General features: G+C 45.2%; 1 protein-coding gene across 2 annotated transcripts in view; it reads left to right on the plus strand.

Moving 5' to 3' along the window:
- The window catches only part of ARHGAP40 (Rho GTPase activating protein 40), a 53,336-nt gene that overhangs the window by 12,665 nt on the left and 22,828 nt on the right, over positions 1–17,843 (plus strand). For both annotated transcript variants that reach the window (XM_079979271.1, XM_079979270.1), the window contains exons 2-4: positions 11,511–11,707; positions 15,411–15,631; positions 17,457–17,532. In XM_079979271.1, the coding sequence (XP_079835397.1) occupies positions 11,511–11,707; positions 15,411–15,631; positions 17,457–17,532 (494 nt within the window). The remainder of the gene's footprint in view (positions 1–11,510; positions 11,708–15,410; positions 15,632–17,456; positions 17,533–17,843) is intronic.

Genomic DNA, 17,843 nt, shown 5'->3' on the forward strand with positions numbered 1-17,843 from the left:
CACGGGTCGAGAGGGCAAGTGGTGGGCTTTCCAGCTCGGAGGAGTCTGTCCACATCGGCTGGGGATATCCGGTCAAAGTGGTCCAATACTGAACCCGAGGACAGTCGAGGGGCCTCCAGTTCCTTTATTGTATCCAAATTGGCAGGGAGGTCATGGCGGAGCAACAGGACCTTCTCCGCAAAAAAGCTCGCAAATGCCTCACAGCTGTGTGTCAAATTGTTATTTAAATTTGGCTGTCCTTCGAGGGATGTTAAAGACCGAATTATACTAAATAATTGCGCCGGGCGAGAGCTAGCGGATGCAATGGAGGCCGAGAAGTAGGACTTCTTAGCGGCCTTCACTGCGGCCTTTTCATAAAAACCCTATAAGATGTTCTTGAAGCTCCGTCACGGGCACCCCGCCATACTCGCTCTAGCCGTCTGAGGTCCCGCTTCATTTTCCGGAGCTCCTCGGTAAACCAGGGAGCCCGGTTTCTGCGGGGTCGCAGAGGGCGCTTAGGTGCGATCTCATTGATAGCTGCCAGGAGCTGGGTATTCCAGGCCTCAACAAGCTCAGTCAATGAGTCGCCAGGGGAGAAATGTCCCGCAAGGCTTGACGGAATCTATCAGGGTCCATCAGCCTCTGCGGGCGAGCCCAAATCAGCTCGCCACCTAAGCAGGGTGGGGGTGGAACGTCAATCCTGGCTTTCAGAGCGTAGTGATCAGACCATGGCACCTTCATCGAAGGAAACATGATCACATCTATACCGACGCCAAAGATCAGATCCAGCGTGTGGCCTGCTTGATCTGTGGGGCCCGAAACAAACTGGGAGAGCCCTAGTGTCGCCATGGAAGACACTAGGTCCAGGGCCTGTGAGGAGGGAGTGGCATCAGCATGGATGTTGAAGTCCCCCAATACCAATAGGTTAGGGAACTCCAAGGCCCAGCCGGCCACGGCCTCCAGCAGGCCTGACAGGGTGGCTGCTGGTGCGCTAGGTGGCCGGTACACCAGCCAGACAGCCAAGCTCACCTCGGAGCCCCACACTAGGCAAACACATTCAATGCCGGGGATCGATGGCAATGGTAGAGCCCTGAAAGAACAATCTTCCCGGATTAATAATGCCACCCCTCCCCCCCGGCCCACAGTCCGCGACTGGTGGAGGACGGAGAAACCCGGGGGCGCCATCTCTCGTAAGGTAACAGTATCCCCTTCGCGCACCCAGGTTTCAGTCACACATGCCAGGTCAACCCCCTGCGAGGTGAAGAAATCTCGCAGGGTGGCGGTTTTGTTGCCTATAGACCTGGCATTGCACAACACCAGTGACGGAGGTGAGTAATCCTTGCTCACCCTACCCTCGTCTCTCGGGATGGGGCGCAGATTGGAAGGGGTACGAGCATATCCGTATCTCGATCCCCTTCGCCTATGACATCTGTCCCCACCGCCATACCTCCCTCGCCCCTCCACAGTAGGAATCCCAGGCCTCATATTCGCCTCCATTTACAGAATATAAAAACAAACAAACGAAAAACAATCACACCAAAACAAAACAAAACCAATCCCCACCCCACTCAACAACCACCCCACCCCAACCCAAAATAAACCAAAACAAAATAAAAATACATGGATAAATACCGCCGTTTATGGTGGTACAACAAAGTAAAAATAAAAACACATTAAAACATATAAAACATTTTAAACAGTTGCTGCAGCAGCACCAGTGTCCTTAAGTTGTGGCAGTGGTGAGTGTGGGCCCCGCCCCCTGGCCTGGTGGAGAATGGGCTAACGGGGAAGAGCCCTCCCCACAAACGCATGGCAAAGCGGCAGCAGCAATGTTCCGAGGCCTCCTTGGAGCCTTATATGCTGAGGTGGAGTCTGGGGCCCGTCCCCAGGCCCAAGGTGGAGAATGGGCTAACAGCGGGAAGAGCCCTCCCCACAAACGCATGGCAAAGTGGCAGCAGCAATGTCCCGAGGCCTCCTTGGAGCCTTATATGCTGAGGTGGAGTATGGGGCCCGTCCCCAGGCCCAAGATGGAGAATGGGCTTGCAGGGGGAGCGGTCCTCCCCAAGACTCACCGGCAAAGCGGCAGCAGCAATGTTCCGGGCCTCCTTGGAGTCTTTTATGCTGAGGTGGAGTCTGGGGCCCGTCCCCAGGCCCAAGATGGAGAATGGGCTAACAGGGGGAAGAGCCCTCCCCACAAACGCACGGCAAAGCGGCAGCAGCAAAGCTCTAGTATTCGGAATTTTCTTCTTCCAGTGTTGTTGGCGTGGATGTCTTTGAGATGCTGCCATCACCATTTCCTTTTTTCTTGCAAGCTAAGTTGGAACCATTGTAAAGTGGATCACATTATTGTTGGCTTCTGCTTGTGGCAAGCAAGTCTACCCTTTAAAGCAGTTGAGAACAATAAGAGGAAATGCTCTTTATTAACGCAGCTGCTGAACTGGAAGGCTGTCTAATTCCATCCTCCATGTGGAAAGGGCGTTGAGAAACACAAGGCAGGAATCCAATAGCTTGTGGGGGCAGGGAGCATCAATTTGGGTGGAATGATTCAACCTTGGAACAACCGACTGCATAGCAACCTTGGCTTATGTTTACTGGTCAGTAACCAGTGCAAAGGGCATATTTTGGCCTTGTGTGCATCTTTCCCCCTTTTTTGGGTCTGTTTTTCGGTGATGAATATTGAAAGTTACTTGATGGGCTCTAATGTTGGGTTAACAACTGGGAATGTCCACTAGGGTTAGTGGCTTAAAATGCAGCAAATCTGTTTTCGCCTTCTGCATTTCAAGTCATATTTGCATGGTGCTGTACACATCATAAGAGGAAGTGGGGATATCATCATCACCCAATGTGCACGGCCTGTTCAGACACACATGCCCCGAACTCCTGTTCATGAAGTTGTCATTTGCACATGTGCACTTATGAGCACACGTGCGATTGCTGTCTCAAATGTGCACATATGTCTTAAGTTCAACGTGAATGTGGCTTAAGTTTTCTAGTTGGATTGAAGCGGGTTGGGGGGGGGGGGGAACGCATCAAAAGCAGTAAATCTCCAGTGAAGGAATGATATGGTTTGTGGCTACCATCATGTGTATATGACTTCAAAAACTAGCAGAGGGAGTACACTGGATGCAGAGTAAGTAGTAATGCACACACAGCCCTAGATTGCAATTCTCTGCACCCTTAGCTGGGAGTAGTCTTCTTTGAACACCACATCTGACATAACATGTATGGGATTCTGCTTGGATGACTTAATTTCTTACAGGCACACCACAAGCCAGGTTGAGAAGAAGAAGAAGAAGAAAAAGAAGAAGAAGGCAGTTTGGATAGGAAATTAACAGCTATCCACTTATATTCTGGGTCCTTAAGCACATATAAAGAGATTCAGAGCAGAGCTATGTCTTCTTTCTTCTCTTTCTTTGGCGATCACTCGCAGCCAAGTAAGATTGTCTTCCATAAACATGGTTTTAACAATGAGTCCGTAAATGACTGTGGGAGCCAATTCTGGATCCACACATCCTTTCACAGTGGGGACATTGGTTTCTGAGCGGGAGCTGATCACAGTGTGGATTTGCCAAGCGTGCCTTCCTCCTAGCACGTTTCTCCCTTGCGTCCTGAGTTCGAGTGTCTTCAAAGTCCATGACACCTTTGGTAAAGGCTGTTATCATAGCGTTGACAGGCCCAGGTTTTGACTTCCAAAATGTATGCATTTGCTAAAGGAAAAATGCAGTGCATAGAAATGAGGGCAGTGCTATATGCGACTTGGTTGTTGGATTGGGTGCAACACAATGCCAGCACTTAAGGGTGCAATCCAAACCCGCAGTCGACTTCATGTGTGTCGGATAGGGTGAAGTTCTCCCTTCACCCAGCTCAGAACAGCTGCCTGCCTATGGAATGATGCTCCCTGCTCTGCTCACAGGCAGAAGTACTGCTGCTGTACTCTGTATAAAGCTTGGAAATGTAGCATCTGGGCAGAGGGCAGGGGCTGAGCCAGCATGGGAACCACTGGTGACATCATGGCCTTCCTTTGGATTACCCAGTAAGGTTTTTTAAAATAAAAAATAAAAAATTGAAAATTAAAATATGAGAGTTCAAGTGAACTTGATTTAGTCATTTTCTTCTAATCCTCCTCCCCACTGTGCTATTGTAGCAGCTGCCCCCAATGATTCATTGCCAAAATAATCTACACTTTATCTAAATTGCTACTCGCCAGAGATCACTTAGTGTTCCTTCCTTGTTGCCTTCAAAGGGAATTGACTTAACTTCACTGACGCACACGTTGATTCAGCGACCTCCGTGTTTCCAGATGTTTCTTATTTTTCAAAGTATTTCTTGAATCCCATACATTGTGTTTCCATAAAACATAGCAGATTCTAATCTACATCAGAAACAGCAACTTTGAAGTGTGCGTATATGTGTGTTCAGTTTTTTTAAAAAAGCATAATTCTCTGAAAATGTAGCACAAAGCAAATTCTTCCGTGACTGCTACTATTAGTGAGCAAAGGCATTCAAATGCAACAAGTTTAAAGTTGCGATCCTTCTCTATGCATGTTTAGTCCTCGTAACTCATTACCACGGATACGGGTAGGCAAACAAATGCCCGGGGGCCGGATACGGCCCAATCGCCTTCTAAATCTGGCCCATGGATGGTCCAGGAATCAGCATGTTTCCCCCCCCCCCCAATACATCTTTATTGAAGTTATGCAAAAAACAGACATACATAAAAAAAGAAAAAAATACAAAAAAAGTCATAACAATGTAAATACATAGGTTAATATTTCCCTTCCCCCACCTGTACAGATCAGCATGTTTTTACACGAGTAGAATGTGTCCTTTCATTTAAAATGCATCTCTGGGTTATTTGTGGGGCCTGCCTGGTGTTTTTATATGAGTAGAATGTGTGCTTTTATTTAAAATGCATCTCTGGGTTATTTGTGGGCATAGGAACTCATTCATTCCACACACACCCCCGCAAAAAAAATAGTCCGGCCCCCCACAAGGTCTGAGGGACAGTGAACCGGGCTCTCCCAATAGCTAGCAAATAGCTGGAAGGCTCAGTCTGTCTTCCAGGCAGCGATCGCTGCGGGGGAGCTAGTCTAGCACAGGTGGGGCAGCACTGGTTCTAGGTTCAAAGTCATGTCCTGGCTCCAGTGAGCAGAGCTGGGCCAGGCCAGAGTCAAATTCCAGAAAGGCCCAAGAACACAAGTCTGGTTCCAATATAAAAGTCAGTTGGCAGCAAAGGGTCGTGTTCTAAGATGGCCGCTGTGGGTGAGGTTCCAGAAATGTGTCCAGACAAAGTCAAGTTTAGGTCTTTGATAATCGGAAGGAGCAGCATGGAGAGCTTTGAGTGGTACTGAAAGCTGGGCAAATTGAATTTGGACATTGTTCTGACAACTAGCAGATTCAAGTGGCTGGCTCCATCCACACAATGAATGAGGATTTCACTGTGAATGGGGAACTGCTTATTTTAGGAACCTTTGAGCGTGGAGGTGATGGCAGCCTGCTGGTAGCTATGGTACTGGATTTCAATTATGGGTGCTACCTCCTCAGCACAATGTGTGTTTGTGGGGGGACTGTTTTGTTGTTCCTTCCCACTCAGGAGCTACCTTTGTGGCTTCTCTCACTTCAATTAAAAGTGGATGATGTGATGTTGTAACTCCTCCCATGGGTCTTTTGTTTGTTTGTTTGTTCAGGAATGGTGTGCAGCCAGAGAAACTGCAGAGCGCCAGATAAATCAAACATTTGCAAATTCTTACGTGTACTGCAAAAGAGGCAAAAACACAAAAATGCCTTTTGCGGTGAAGAGAAATTGGAAGACAGTTTTGGCACAGCACAAGATCTGTGCAGGACATCTTATTTCATCCCCCCCAAATATTTTTTATTAAGTTTCCATATACCAAACCAATCATATCATATTAATTATTCCAAATTATACCAATACAAATCATAAAATCCAAATCCAAATATTTTGCCAAATTATAAATTTTTGTAGGGGGTACCCATGTAAAAAATAGCAAGGAGAGACAAGAAGGCCTTCTTAAATGAGCAATGCAAAGAAATAGAGGAAAACAACAGAATGGGAAGAACCAGAGATCTGTTCAAGAAAATTGGAGATATGAAAGGGACATTTCGTACAAAGATTACCATAATAAAGGACAAAAGTGGTAAGGACCTAACAGAAGCAGAAGCCATCAAGAAGAGGTGGCAAGAATACACAGAGGAATTATACCAGAAAGATATGGATGGCTCGTACACCACAGGTAGTGTGGTTGCTGACCTTGAGCCAGACATCCTGGAGACTGAAGTCAAATGGGCCTTAGAAAGCACTGCAAATAACAAGGCCAGTGGAAGTGATGGTATTCCAGCTGAACTACTTAAAACTTTAAAAGATGATGATGTTAAGGTGCTACACTCAATATGCCAGCAAGTTTGGAAAACTCAGCAGTGGCCAGAAGATTGGAGAAGATCAGTCTACATCCCAATCCCAAAGAAGGGCAGTGCCAAATAATGCTCCAACTACCGCACAATTGCACTCATTTCACACGCTAGCAAGGTTATGCTTAAAATTCTACAAGGAAGGCTCAAGCAGTATATGGACCGAGAACTCCCAGACGTGCAAGCTGGATTTAGAAGAGGCAGAGGAACCAGAGACCAAACTGCAAACATGCGCTGGATTATGGAGAAAGCTAGAGAGTTCCAGAAAGACATCTACTTTTGCTTCATTGACTATGCAAAAGCCTTTGACTGTGTCGACCACAGCAAACTATGGCAAGTTCTTAAAGAAATGGGAGTGCCTGATCACCTCATCTGTCTCCTGAGAAATCTCTATGTGGGACAAGAAGCTACAGTTAGAACTGGATATGGAACAACTGATTGGTTCAAAATTGGGAAAGGAGTACGGCAAGGCTGTATATTGTCTCCCTGCTTATTTAACTTATAATCAGAATTCATCATGCAAAAGGCTGGGCTGGATGAATCCCAAGCCGGAATTAAGATTGCCGGAAGAAATATCAACAACCTCAGATATGCAGATGACACAACCTTGATGGCAGAAAGTGAGGAGGAATTAAAGAACCTTTTAATGAGGGTGAAAGAGGAGAGCGCAAAATATGGTCTGAAGCTCAACATCAAAAAAACGAAGATCATGGCCACTGGACCCATTACCTCCTGGCAAATAGAAGGGGAAGAAATGGAGGCAGTGAGAGATTTTACTTTCTTGGGCTCCATGATCACTGCAGATGGTGACAGCAGTCACGAAATTAAAAGACGCCTGCTCCTTGGGAGAAAGGCGATGGCAAACCTAGACAGCATCTTAAAAAGCAGAGACATCACCTTGCCAACAAAGGTCTGTATAGTTAAAGCCATGGTTTTCCCAGTAGTGATGTATGGAAGTGAGAGCTGGACCATAAAGAAGCCTGATCGCCAAAGAATTTATGCTTTTGAATCATGGTGCTGGAGGAGACTATTGAGAGTCCCATGGACTGCAAGAAGATCAAACGCATCCATTCTTAAGGAAATTAGCCCTGAGTGCTCACTGGAAGGACAGATTGTGAAGCTGAGGCTCCAATACTTTGGCCACCTCATGAGAAGAGAAGACTTCCTGGAAAAGACCCTGATGTTGGGAAAGATTGAGGGCACAAGGAGAAGGGGACGACAGAGGACGAGATGGTTGGACAGTGTCCTCGAAGCTACAAACATGAGTCTGACCAAACTGCGGGAGACAGTGGAAGACAGAAGTGCCTGCCGTGCTCTGGTCCATGGGGTCACGAAGAGTTGGACACGACTAAACAACAACAACAACCCATGCTTCGAGATCGGTAGGAGTCCAATCATCTTATATTTCTGCTGCTTTGATCCAATAGTCCAAGAGTCCCATTCGAGCAGCCGTCGCCATCTTATTCAGTTCCGATGAAATACAGTCTAGATGTCCGCTCGTTAATTTTCTCAGACCCGTTGTATCGTAAATCAGCCTTTCCAGAAGGGTGATTGCCCTTTCGAATTTACGATCCAAACCTGATACCAAAACAGTGGCTCATCCTCCCTAAGACTACAAATCTTAAAACGAGGTCTGCCTCTTAATGGCGGATCGCTTTTGTAACTACGCCACAAAGAAAGCCTCTCTTCTTTCCAGATCTTTTCATGAAGTAAAACCTTTTATTAGTATTTATTAGTATTTTTCCCCCCTCACAGTTCATTTTTCATCTCACTTGCAATTAGTTGTTGTGACGGTTCTTCTAAGGGGGAGGGTTGTTAGGTAATCATATTGAAAAAGAGGAAAGTTCACCCCCCCTTTCCGTTCCATTCAACATACCGGAATGTCTGTGGTTCTTTGATGCTGTCCTCTGTTCCTTCCGTCCCATCATTCATCATCTTAGTGGTAGAATTATTTAGCAGATAATACACTCCTGACCTCGTTCGAAGCATGCGCGTTTACTTCTCCATTTTTCCCCCCTCTTAAGCAACGCAACCAGTTTCGCTCTTGAAAGCGACGTCCGGGAGCTCCGAGCCCGCACGAGAGCTTCCGCCCAGTGCCCCCACCCCCTGCTTCTTTCGAACTCGGGGGTGATTTATGGGCAACCGCGGGCGAGGCAGCATCTTCCCACCCCCTGGGAAGATGAGGGAGACTGATTTACTCCCCATAATCAGTCTCTAATTACCTCGTGTGAGCTGGGTAGATGGTATTGTCGGTCATCTTCTAAGGTGCCCCTAGCGGCCCCCTGCAGCACATCTTATTTCAGGTGTGAGAGCGAGGTGCTGCCTTGGGTCTCTTCCACTGAGGAGGTTGGATTAGGCCCCTGGTTTATGACATCCTTCTTAGTGGAGGCATACCTTTCTTGCCCTCCCTACTTCAGCTAAGGGCAATGTCATCTGGGTCTGTGCCTGTGAAAAGGATCAAGGGAAGGGAAGCTGGAGTGTTGGTGTGAGACTAAGTCAGAGAACTAGCTTTGAGCTCTGGAGAACACCTCTGTCTCACAGGAGAGCTGATACGGGCACAAGAGATGCCTACATTGGATTATGATTATTTTTAATGTTATTTATTTATTCAAGATATTTCTACACTGCTTAATTATTCCCCTTTCTAAGCAGCAGACATTTAAAAAAAAACCATCAGAAAAGAGGACAATAAACAATTATTGTGAAATTAAACAGAATCTTGAAATGCCTGTTGTAATCCATTATACACAGGGCTGCTTGTGAAGAAAGTTCAGAAACAAAATGGGAGACGAAGGTTATGAAGTTGGAATTGATCAGATATTGTCAGTATTGAAATACCTTCTTGGCTCCTGAGTGGTTTCCAGGCACAATGCACAGTACCGTTGTTTTGTTTTGTTTGCCTGTCAAACCATAAATAGCCTAGGACCCAGATTATCTGAAGCACCACCTACTCGCAGATGAACCTATCAAAGTGTAGATGTAGTCAGATGAGGTCCTGCTTTTGAGGTCCACCAGCAAACGCTTCTGCCTGGTGCTCACCCTACTATTCCCAAGGCATGGAATGATGGCATTGGTAGATAACTTTTCCTGTTAATGCTGAAGCTTTTCCTGCCTGATTTGGACAACTTCATTTTGTGTTTTCTTGCTGCATTGTCTTAACTGTGTATGTAAATTGCGTGGGAAATTATTGATTTGGTATAAATCGTTAAACAAAAGTTTGGATTTGTGGGTGAGTTTATGAAAGCTGAATGCAGTGGGAAATGTATTACAAATGCTTTGAACTAAGTGACCTCAAGACGTATTGTTTCAAATGAATTAAGGAGGCAAATAGTATACAATCATTCTGGATTATTTAATCATTCTTGAGTGAGTTTGACTATATATCATTATCTTGTAGCATTTTTTTGGCCCCCAAAGGAAAGGTGGCTGCAGCAGGTTTTCCTCCTCACGTGACTGTGATTTCCCTCCCCATTGCAGCATTGGCTGCATGGAGGGGTTCCTCTTTGCCTTTCTGCAATACGAGGGGAATTTAAGATGGGTCACCTCAGCTCTGGGATGGGCTCTGTGACTGCAATGTGCTAAGAATATAAGAGCTTGCTGGATCAGGCCAATGACTCATCTAGTTCAGCCTCCTGTTCTCATAATAGCCAACCAGAGGTGTGTGGGAAGCAAGATATGAGTGCAACAGCGCTCTGCCCACCTCCATTTCTGAACAACTGGTATTCAGAGGCATACTGCTAATAGCCTTTATGTGTGTGGTATACAGTCATACCTCGTGTTGCGTTAGGTTCATGTTGCGTCTTTTCAGCTTGCGAAGGCGGCAAACCCGGAAGTGTATATGGATCGTGTCCGCAACTAGAGGTACCACTGTACAGTGCTACCTCTGGTTACGAACTTAATTCGTTCCAGAGGTCCATTCTTAACCTGAAATCGTTCTTAACCTGAGGTACCACTTTAGCTAATGGGGCCTCCCGCTGTTGCCGTGCTGCCGCTGCGCGATTTCTGTTCTCATCCTGAGGTAAAGTTCTTAACCCAATGTACTACTTCTGGGTTAGCGGAGTGTGTAACCCAAAGTGTTTGTAACCTGAGGTGTTTGTAACCTGAGTCTGGGATCTGTTCCGGAGCCCCGGACGCTCAATGAAAGGGACGCTTGACAAATCGCCACTCTGCGCATGCACGCAGAGTGGTTTGCGCTTCTGCACATGCGTGAGTGGCAAACCCGGAAGTAACCTGCTCTGGTACTTTCAGGTTTGCTGTTGACGTTCGCCGAAATGGACAGTCGACGGGGCGGACGTTCGCGGAAGTATTACTGTATGTGTGTGCATGTGTGTAGTTAAGAAGTAACAATGCCCACTGCATGCCTGCAGCCCTGGGGGTTTTGCAAAAGGGGCAATGTGACCCTTGGGCTGAAAAGGTTTACCCAATCCCTGTGGGTTGAGTATGGCAGGGTGCTTTGAGTGGGTTGTATGTGGCTTAAAGTGAAAGGAGATGAAAACGATAGCCTTTTTCAAGGTCAAAGGCCTACAGCATATATTCAGCTCCCACCTCAGTTTTATGTGGGCCCTACATGCTACCAATTCTTCCTTCTCTCCCATCACCCGGCACCCAAATAGGCATACTCGGAGACCAATGAAGTGAAGCCCCTCTGTGCTCATGCCATATTTAAAAGGCTTCCAGGTCAGACTCTCATTTTCCTGGGATTGCAATGATTTTCCTCTTCAAGTTTTGGAAGCTTTAACTCTCGCAGGCTTAAATCAGCTCTGAATCTTTTCCAAGAACCAGAAGCTCTGGTGCTTCCTTTGCATTCTCCGCAGAGTGTTCCCTTCTAGGTCATGTACAGGACAGTTCAAGGAAGCCTGCATTTTTGCAGCTCCACTCACGTCAAAAGGCTGGGCTCAGTTTTATCCTTCAGCCCACATTATCGCTAAACAAAAACAGAAAAATAAGACACTTTGGAATTTTATCTATTTTCTGGATGTCATCTTTGTAGGGAGAATGATGGGGGGGGGGGGTTTGTGTGTGTGTGCACACAGTAAGCATGACTGCCAAGCAGATATCTTTCAGTCTCTGAAACATTTGCTTTCCTTTTCCTTCCTCATTAGAAATTGCGCTTGCAGAATGAGCCGCTTTCCTCGGAAAAGTTCCTCGGAGCTGCTGCAGTCAGAATGCAGGCATTCCAGGGCAGATTCCTCGAGCAACTTAGCAATGGATACTTTTTGGCTAGAGGTGGAGAGCATCAAAGAGAGTACCGAATGTGAGCCGGATGAATGCAACCTTACAGATGCCAAGCCCCCAGAAGGTAAAAGGTTTCTGTAGCTCCTCTTGAGTTGTGGGAACGAAGAATAATTTGCAAAAGTGCCTGTTTACTGGAGTCATCAGCTGAGTAAGATGCTTAAAGGAGGGAAAAGGCATATTTTATTATTTATTTTTGTGCTGCATTTATATCCCACCCTTTCCTCCAAAGAGTCTAAGGTTTCATATATTGTTCCCTCCGCCCTCATTTAATAATAATAATAATAATAATAATAATAATAATAATAATAATATATTTATACTCCACCCATCTGGCTGGGTTTCCCCAGCCACTCTGGGCGGCTCCCAACAAAACACTAAAATACAATAACCTATTAAACATTAAAAGCTTCCCTAAACAGGGCTGCCTTCAGATGTCTTCTAAAAGTTTGGTAGTTATTTTTCTCTTTGACATCTGGTGGGAGGGCGTTCCACAGGGCGGGTGCCACTACCAAGAAGGCCCTCTGCCTGGTTCCCTGTAACTTGGCTTCTTGCAGCGAGGGAACCGCCAGAAGGCCCTCGGTGCTGGACCTCAGTGTCCAGGCAGAACGATGGAGGTGGAGACTACCCCTGTGAGGTAGGTTAGGCCAAGGTTGCAGGTTCAGTCCCTTAAAAGGACAGCTGCATATTCCTTCATTGCAGGGGTTTGGAATAGGGTCCCTTCCAACTCTGCGATTCTATGAAATCCTTCTGTGTTTGAGGGGCAGAAGAAGTCCCTGTAGACATGTGACTGGTTCCCAGATGATGAACTGAAATTCTGAAAACCAGTTTCTAGAAACCGCAGGAGGGGAGAGTGCTCTTGTGTTCAAATTCTGCTTGCAGGTTTCTTAGAGGCATCTGGTCAGCAGCTGTGAGAACAGAATGCGAGACAGATGAGCCATTGCACTGATCTTGTGGGCTCTTTTGTGTTCTGTGTTTTTAGGGGTATGGAGTTTGGGTTCATTGTTGTGAAACTCGGGGCATGGAATTTGTTTTAGAAATAATGCTTAAAAGTACCCTTAATTCCCCACTCCCCATTTTTAAAAATAAGATTCTTAAAAACAAACAAACCCAGACATATTAATAATCGGTTGTGCGCACACCTTTCTCCTTCACCAAGAAGAATTGGGCTATAAATGGATGCCGAGTTTTGTGGTTCCATCCCCCAAGGGGTATGTTGCATGTCTGGCTAGACTTAAGGGGAGAGGAAATGAAAACTCCCATGGGGAAGCAACTACCTCTGCCTTTAAGAGGAACTGAGTAATAATCATTGCTTGCTTGGAATTTCTTGCTTGTGACCAAAGCTTGTCAGAAGAAAACAACTATATAACAGAAGGTGGTAGGCTGCTTTTCATGTTAATACAGTCATACCTTGGTTCTCGAATGGAATCCGTTCTGGAAGTCCATTCAACTTCCGAAAACATTCGAAAACCAAAGCACGGCTTCTGACTGGCTGCAGGAGCTTCCTGCACTTAATTGGAAGCAGCAGAAGCTGCGTCGGACATTCGGCTTCCAAAAAACGTTAGCAAACTGGAACACTTATTTCTGGGTTTGGGGTGTTCAGGAGCCAAAACGTTTGAGTCACAAGGTGTTCAAGAACCAAGGTACGACTCTATGTCTCTGTGTGTATATATGCACCTTAGTTTCACAGTAAATGCTGATGCTACATAAAGCCTAATTGTTTCGACCCACTAGGTGGTGCTACACATAATCTCTTTTCCAATAGCCTGTTTCTCTGTGTGTAAACATCTTAGTTGGCCCTACGCAGGGCCTAATTGTTTGGGACCACTGGGGAGTGCTGCAGGTAGTCCATTATCCAGTAGCCTTTTTAAATGTATTGGAGGTTTTCCAGAGCAATCATAAATTTGAGCATGGGAGGAAATGTCACATCCTGCATAGATGAACAGCCGCACAAAGAAAATAGTTGGGGATATTATCCTCATTTTAAGAGAAATTGAATTTCATTCTCAGCAGAAAACCATTGTTTATCCATGGATAAAACGCTAGAACAGACAGACAGACAGAACCAAATATATCCATAACATATATCCAACACAAAATTGGAGAAACTACAGTCATGGTGAAGGTTTGTTTTTTGTGCAATTGTATTTCCAGATGAGAAAAGGCTTAACCTGTTGAAGTGTTTGCCCAGAAAATAAGACAGACGCAGGAAAAGTGCATTAAAAGGGAAAGGGAAACAGCAGGTCTTTAGGACCTGGTGTTCAGACAACTCACCAGCCAGAGTTCTGATTTTGGCTAAAAGAGCTGGCAGGTGGGATCAGCCAGTCTTGCTCATTTTACAGAAATTGCTTAGAATGGTGCCTGTATATTTTACTGCATAACTTGCTTTAGAGGAGAGCTTGAGACTTTGTTTTTAAAAACAATGAAAGCTCAGAGTCTTGCGACTGTGGGGCCCAGGCTGGTGACCTCAGATGTGGAGCATATAATCCATTGCAGTAATCTATTGCAACTAAAGCATATGCTTCCTTAGCTAGATAATATTTCCCCAGGAAGAGTCACAGCTGGTGCACCAGATTAAAACTGAGCAGAGGCACATTTGGCCACTGCTGCCACCTGGCTCTTCAGACGTAAAGCTGCACCCAGGAGCAGTCCTAAACTGCAAACCTGATTCTTTGAGGGGAGTCACCCCCATCCAAAACAGGCTGAATCCCTCTTCTGTCGCCTGATTTAGGAGCACAACTGTCCCATCTTGATTGAGGCCTCCTTAGTCCAGCTCCAGAACTCTACATCAGTGACAGTTCATAGACTCATCATTATTTTGTGGGTTTTTGGGGGCGTTTTTTGTATTACAGCTATTAAACTGCCCATGATAGATCCTGTGTAACTGCTTTTGGAAACCTCAAAGGAAGGCCACCTAGGTAAAGGATTAGGTTAAAATTGATTTATTAATTGGTGAAAGATGAGAATTACAGTATATTAAGATAAATTATTAGGATAAAAACAAAGCTGGAAAGGATTTGCTGAAATATCTAACTGAACTAGAATACAAAAAAGGGAGGTGTGAGGAGGTCAAGGAAATAAGTAAAGGAAAGAAAACTATGTAAAGGTCTGATCTGTTTTTTTTTAATTGTTTGTATTTCTTATGTCTTTTTTATTTTTATTTTTTATTGTTCTTTTTTGTAATCTTCAAAATGTGAATAAATATTATATTTAAAAAAAAAGGAAGGCCACCTAGGTATGTGGTTTCAGGTAGTTTGATGGAAATGCCTTGGCTTGCCTGATTTTCTTCATGAGAAGGAGGGACCACATAACATATATCTTGCTTATGGGAGTTCTGAGGTTCAGTCCCCTTGCAGTAAGAGAGGATGTTGGGTAAGGAGGACTGGCAAAGACCCCTCTGCCTGAAACAGTGAAGAACCACCACCACCTGGCATAGTCTGTTTGCACCAGATGGACCACTAGTCTAGCCCAAGACTTTATCTGCTATGCACCTTTAAGAGCTGAATGACAGACAGAAATTCAACACACTTCCATAACTCCCTAGCTCTGTGTTTGGAAAAGCTCAACATGCTGAAATTATGCCTGTCATGCATCTGTTAAAAACATCATCTTGGCCAGGTTTTGGGAGAGGTGACAACTGAACTTAGGATAAACATGGTAACCTGCCAGAAGGCTGGGAGCTGGGCAGTCTAGCCTACCAGGATTTACCAACTCTGTGGCTCTTCTCATTTTTTGACCTTGCCTTCCTCCTTGTTCCTTGTGCCTCTCAGAAGGGGAAGCCGAAGCCGAATGGCTCCAAGACGCAGGGCTTTCGGATCTAATTGGGGACCACGCCGCAGAGAATGGCAACAGTGTCCTGCTTTCCACGTTGACCAAGACTCAGGCGGCAGCTGTGCAGCGACGGCTTGACACTTACACCCGCTCTCGGAGAAAGAAGAACAAGCAGCCTGTCCGTGATGTCCGAGACATCTTTGGAGTGGTTGGCTCTGCGGTGTGTTTACTTCACATGCTTTGCTCTGCGATCGGCCCCCGACCCCACTTTTCCAGCTATTGTTCCTCCATTAATAGAATGGAGTTGAAATACAATCATGGAACTACTCTACAGTCACAGAGGTATCCTGATTCAACCTGATAAGAGCTGAACTCTTCTGCACAAATATTCATGATGTGGGCTTACAGTTCTCCTCTCTTACTTTTCTTTTTGCTTTTCTATTATACTATCACACCTGAACTGAAAGTGTTTTTAAAAAACAACAACAGACAAGTGTGCCCTTAACTCGCAGCCCCACCCAGTGGGTCGTCAGCTGATGGAGCAACCCAGTTTTAAAACAACTGTAGAGCTTACAGTCCTAATATTAAGCAAATTTAACAGTGCCCTGGGGGAGAAATGGACTTAAACTCCACAGTAGATTTGTTTTGTGTGTGCGAAAAATTTGTTGAAAAAACAACTCCTGGGCTCTAAACTGTAACCATGAGCTGCCAGTTACAGGACATCAAGACTTGTCTAAATTTCTCTCTGCTGGTTAAATGCCAAGAATTGTCTCCTTTGCCCCTAGCAGCTTTGATTTAATTTTAAAACTTTTGCACCCCACCTTGAGTAATCTATTTTTGGTTGACAAAACAACCTGGTGGCTGAGTGCCACACACCCAGATTGTTCAGTGACTCTCTAAAAATTTGGAGCATTTCAGCATCACATAGCGTGCCTTCTGTGCAGTGACCCATAGCTACTGTGTTCCTGGGACATCTGCAGGTCTTGTTGAAGGAAAAAGAGAACAGTGAAACTTCTCTGACTCAGGTTGTCTCACTTGATTTGCATTAGCACTGATCCGCGTTTTGCGCTTTGATCTATGGCTGTATGACATCAGTGTTCAATTTGAAATAGAGCTTAGCAAAGAACCTTAATTCCCAGGTGAAGCACTGAAGCAAATGCAGGAATCATGACACCACCCAGCTACGCCAAGAATGCCCTTTCCTTTTAAGCATAGAGATTAGAGCTCATAATTTCCAGGTGGGAAGGCAAGGCTTTCAGGTGGGATGGGTTCCCTGTCCCTCTCTTTGAAACTATACCTTGATCCTGCTGTACCATAAGATCTAGTGTACCTCCCTTAGAAAATATGAACCACTGCGTGGCAATTATAGTAATGAATAGTTGGAAGCAGTTTTGAATTTGGGAAAAAGAACTGGCTGACATTATTCCATATTGACAAGAATCCTGCCTAAGCATGGAGGCTGGATCTAGCTGTTCATAACCATTAGGCATTGGAAAACATATCCCGTACGTGGATGTGCTCAAGAAAGGAGGTTCATTCTTCATGTGTTGCAGTTACCTATTCATTTTGAGTTTTACTCAAAAAGCTGGTAGACGTTCTGCATTAAAAAGCTGTACTTATGTGCATATACCTACCAACGAAAGCATATTCTTGGTGGGATTATGCCACTGACCAGCAGTGAGAGTTTGGAGCATGTCAAGATTCTAACACATATTCTGGACAATGAGTTCCTTTTTAATATTCCCAGCTTCCTTTTCTCCGTGATCAGTGAGGCATCCTTTTTTATTTGGGGAGGAAGGACTGTAGCTGTGTTGGTAGAGGAAGTGTTTTGAGTGCAGAAGCTCTCAGGTTCAATCTCTGGGGTCTCCAAATCATAATACCGATTCAGTTTAGTCAGCACTGATCTGGGTGGACTGGTTTTGTCAGACTTGTCATAAGGCAAACTTCCTACATTTCTGTTTTGCTTCCCTGTGTCTAAGGCCTGGTATTCTGTTAATAGATTTCATGGAACGTGGCTTCATTTATGTTCTTTGTCCTGCATGTAGGAGACTGAGCCAGAGACAAATCTGGAAATGGACAGATCACACCGCAAGTCTGCATCGTCAAATAACATCCAGAAAAGTAAGACAGTAGCTGTATTGTCATGGGTAGAGAGAAGGGAATAGATCATTTAAAAGTTTTAAATCTAGGATTCCAGCATGAGACTAAAAGCTGTACAGCTCTTCCTTCCTTAAATATACAGTGAGTATGCAAAGGAACTTGTAATGATACTTTTTAAAAAAACAACTACAGTCCCACACATGCAGGGAATAATGTCCCATTGAACTGAATGGGGTTTAATTTTGAGTAGGCATATACAGGAACAGCAGTAGGTAGGCTTAATGTTATACAGCATTTTGCAAAGCAAGTTTAGTTAATTCTTGCTTTGCCAT

Source organism: Podarcis cretensis (genome assembly GCF_951804945.1).
Source record: "Podarcis cretensis genome assembly, chromosome: 6".
Classification (NCBI taxonomy): Eukaryota; Metazoa; Chordata; class Lepidosauria; order Squamata; family Lacertidae; genus Podarcis; species Podarcis cretensis.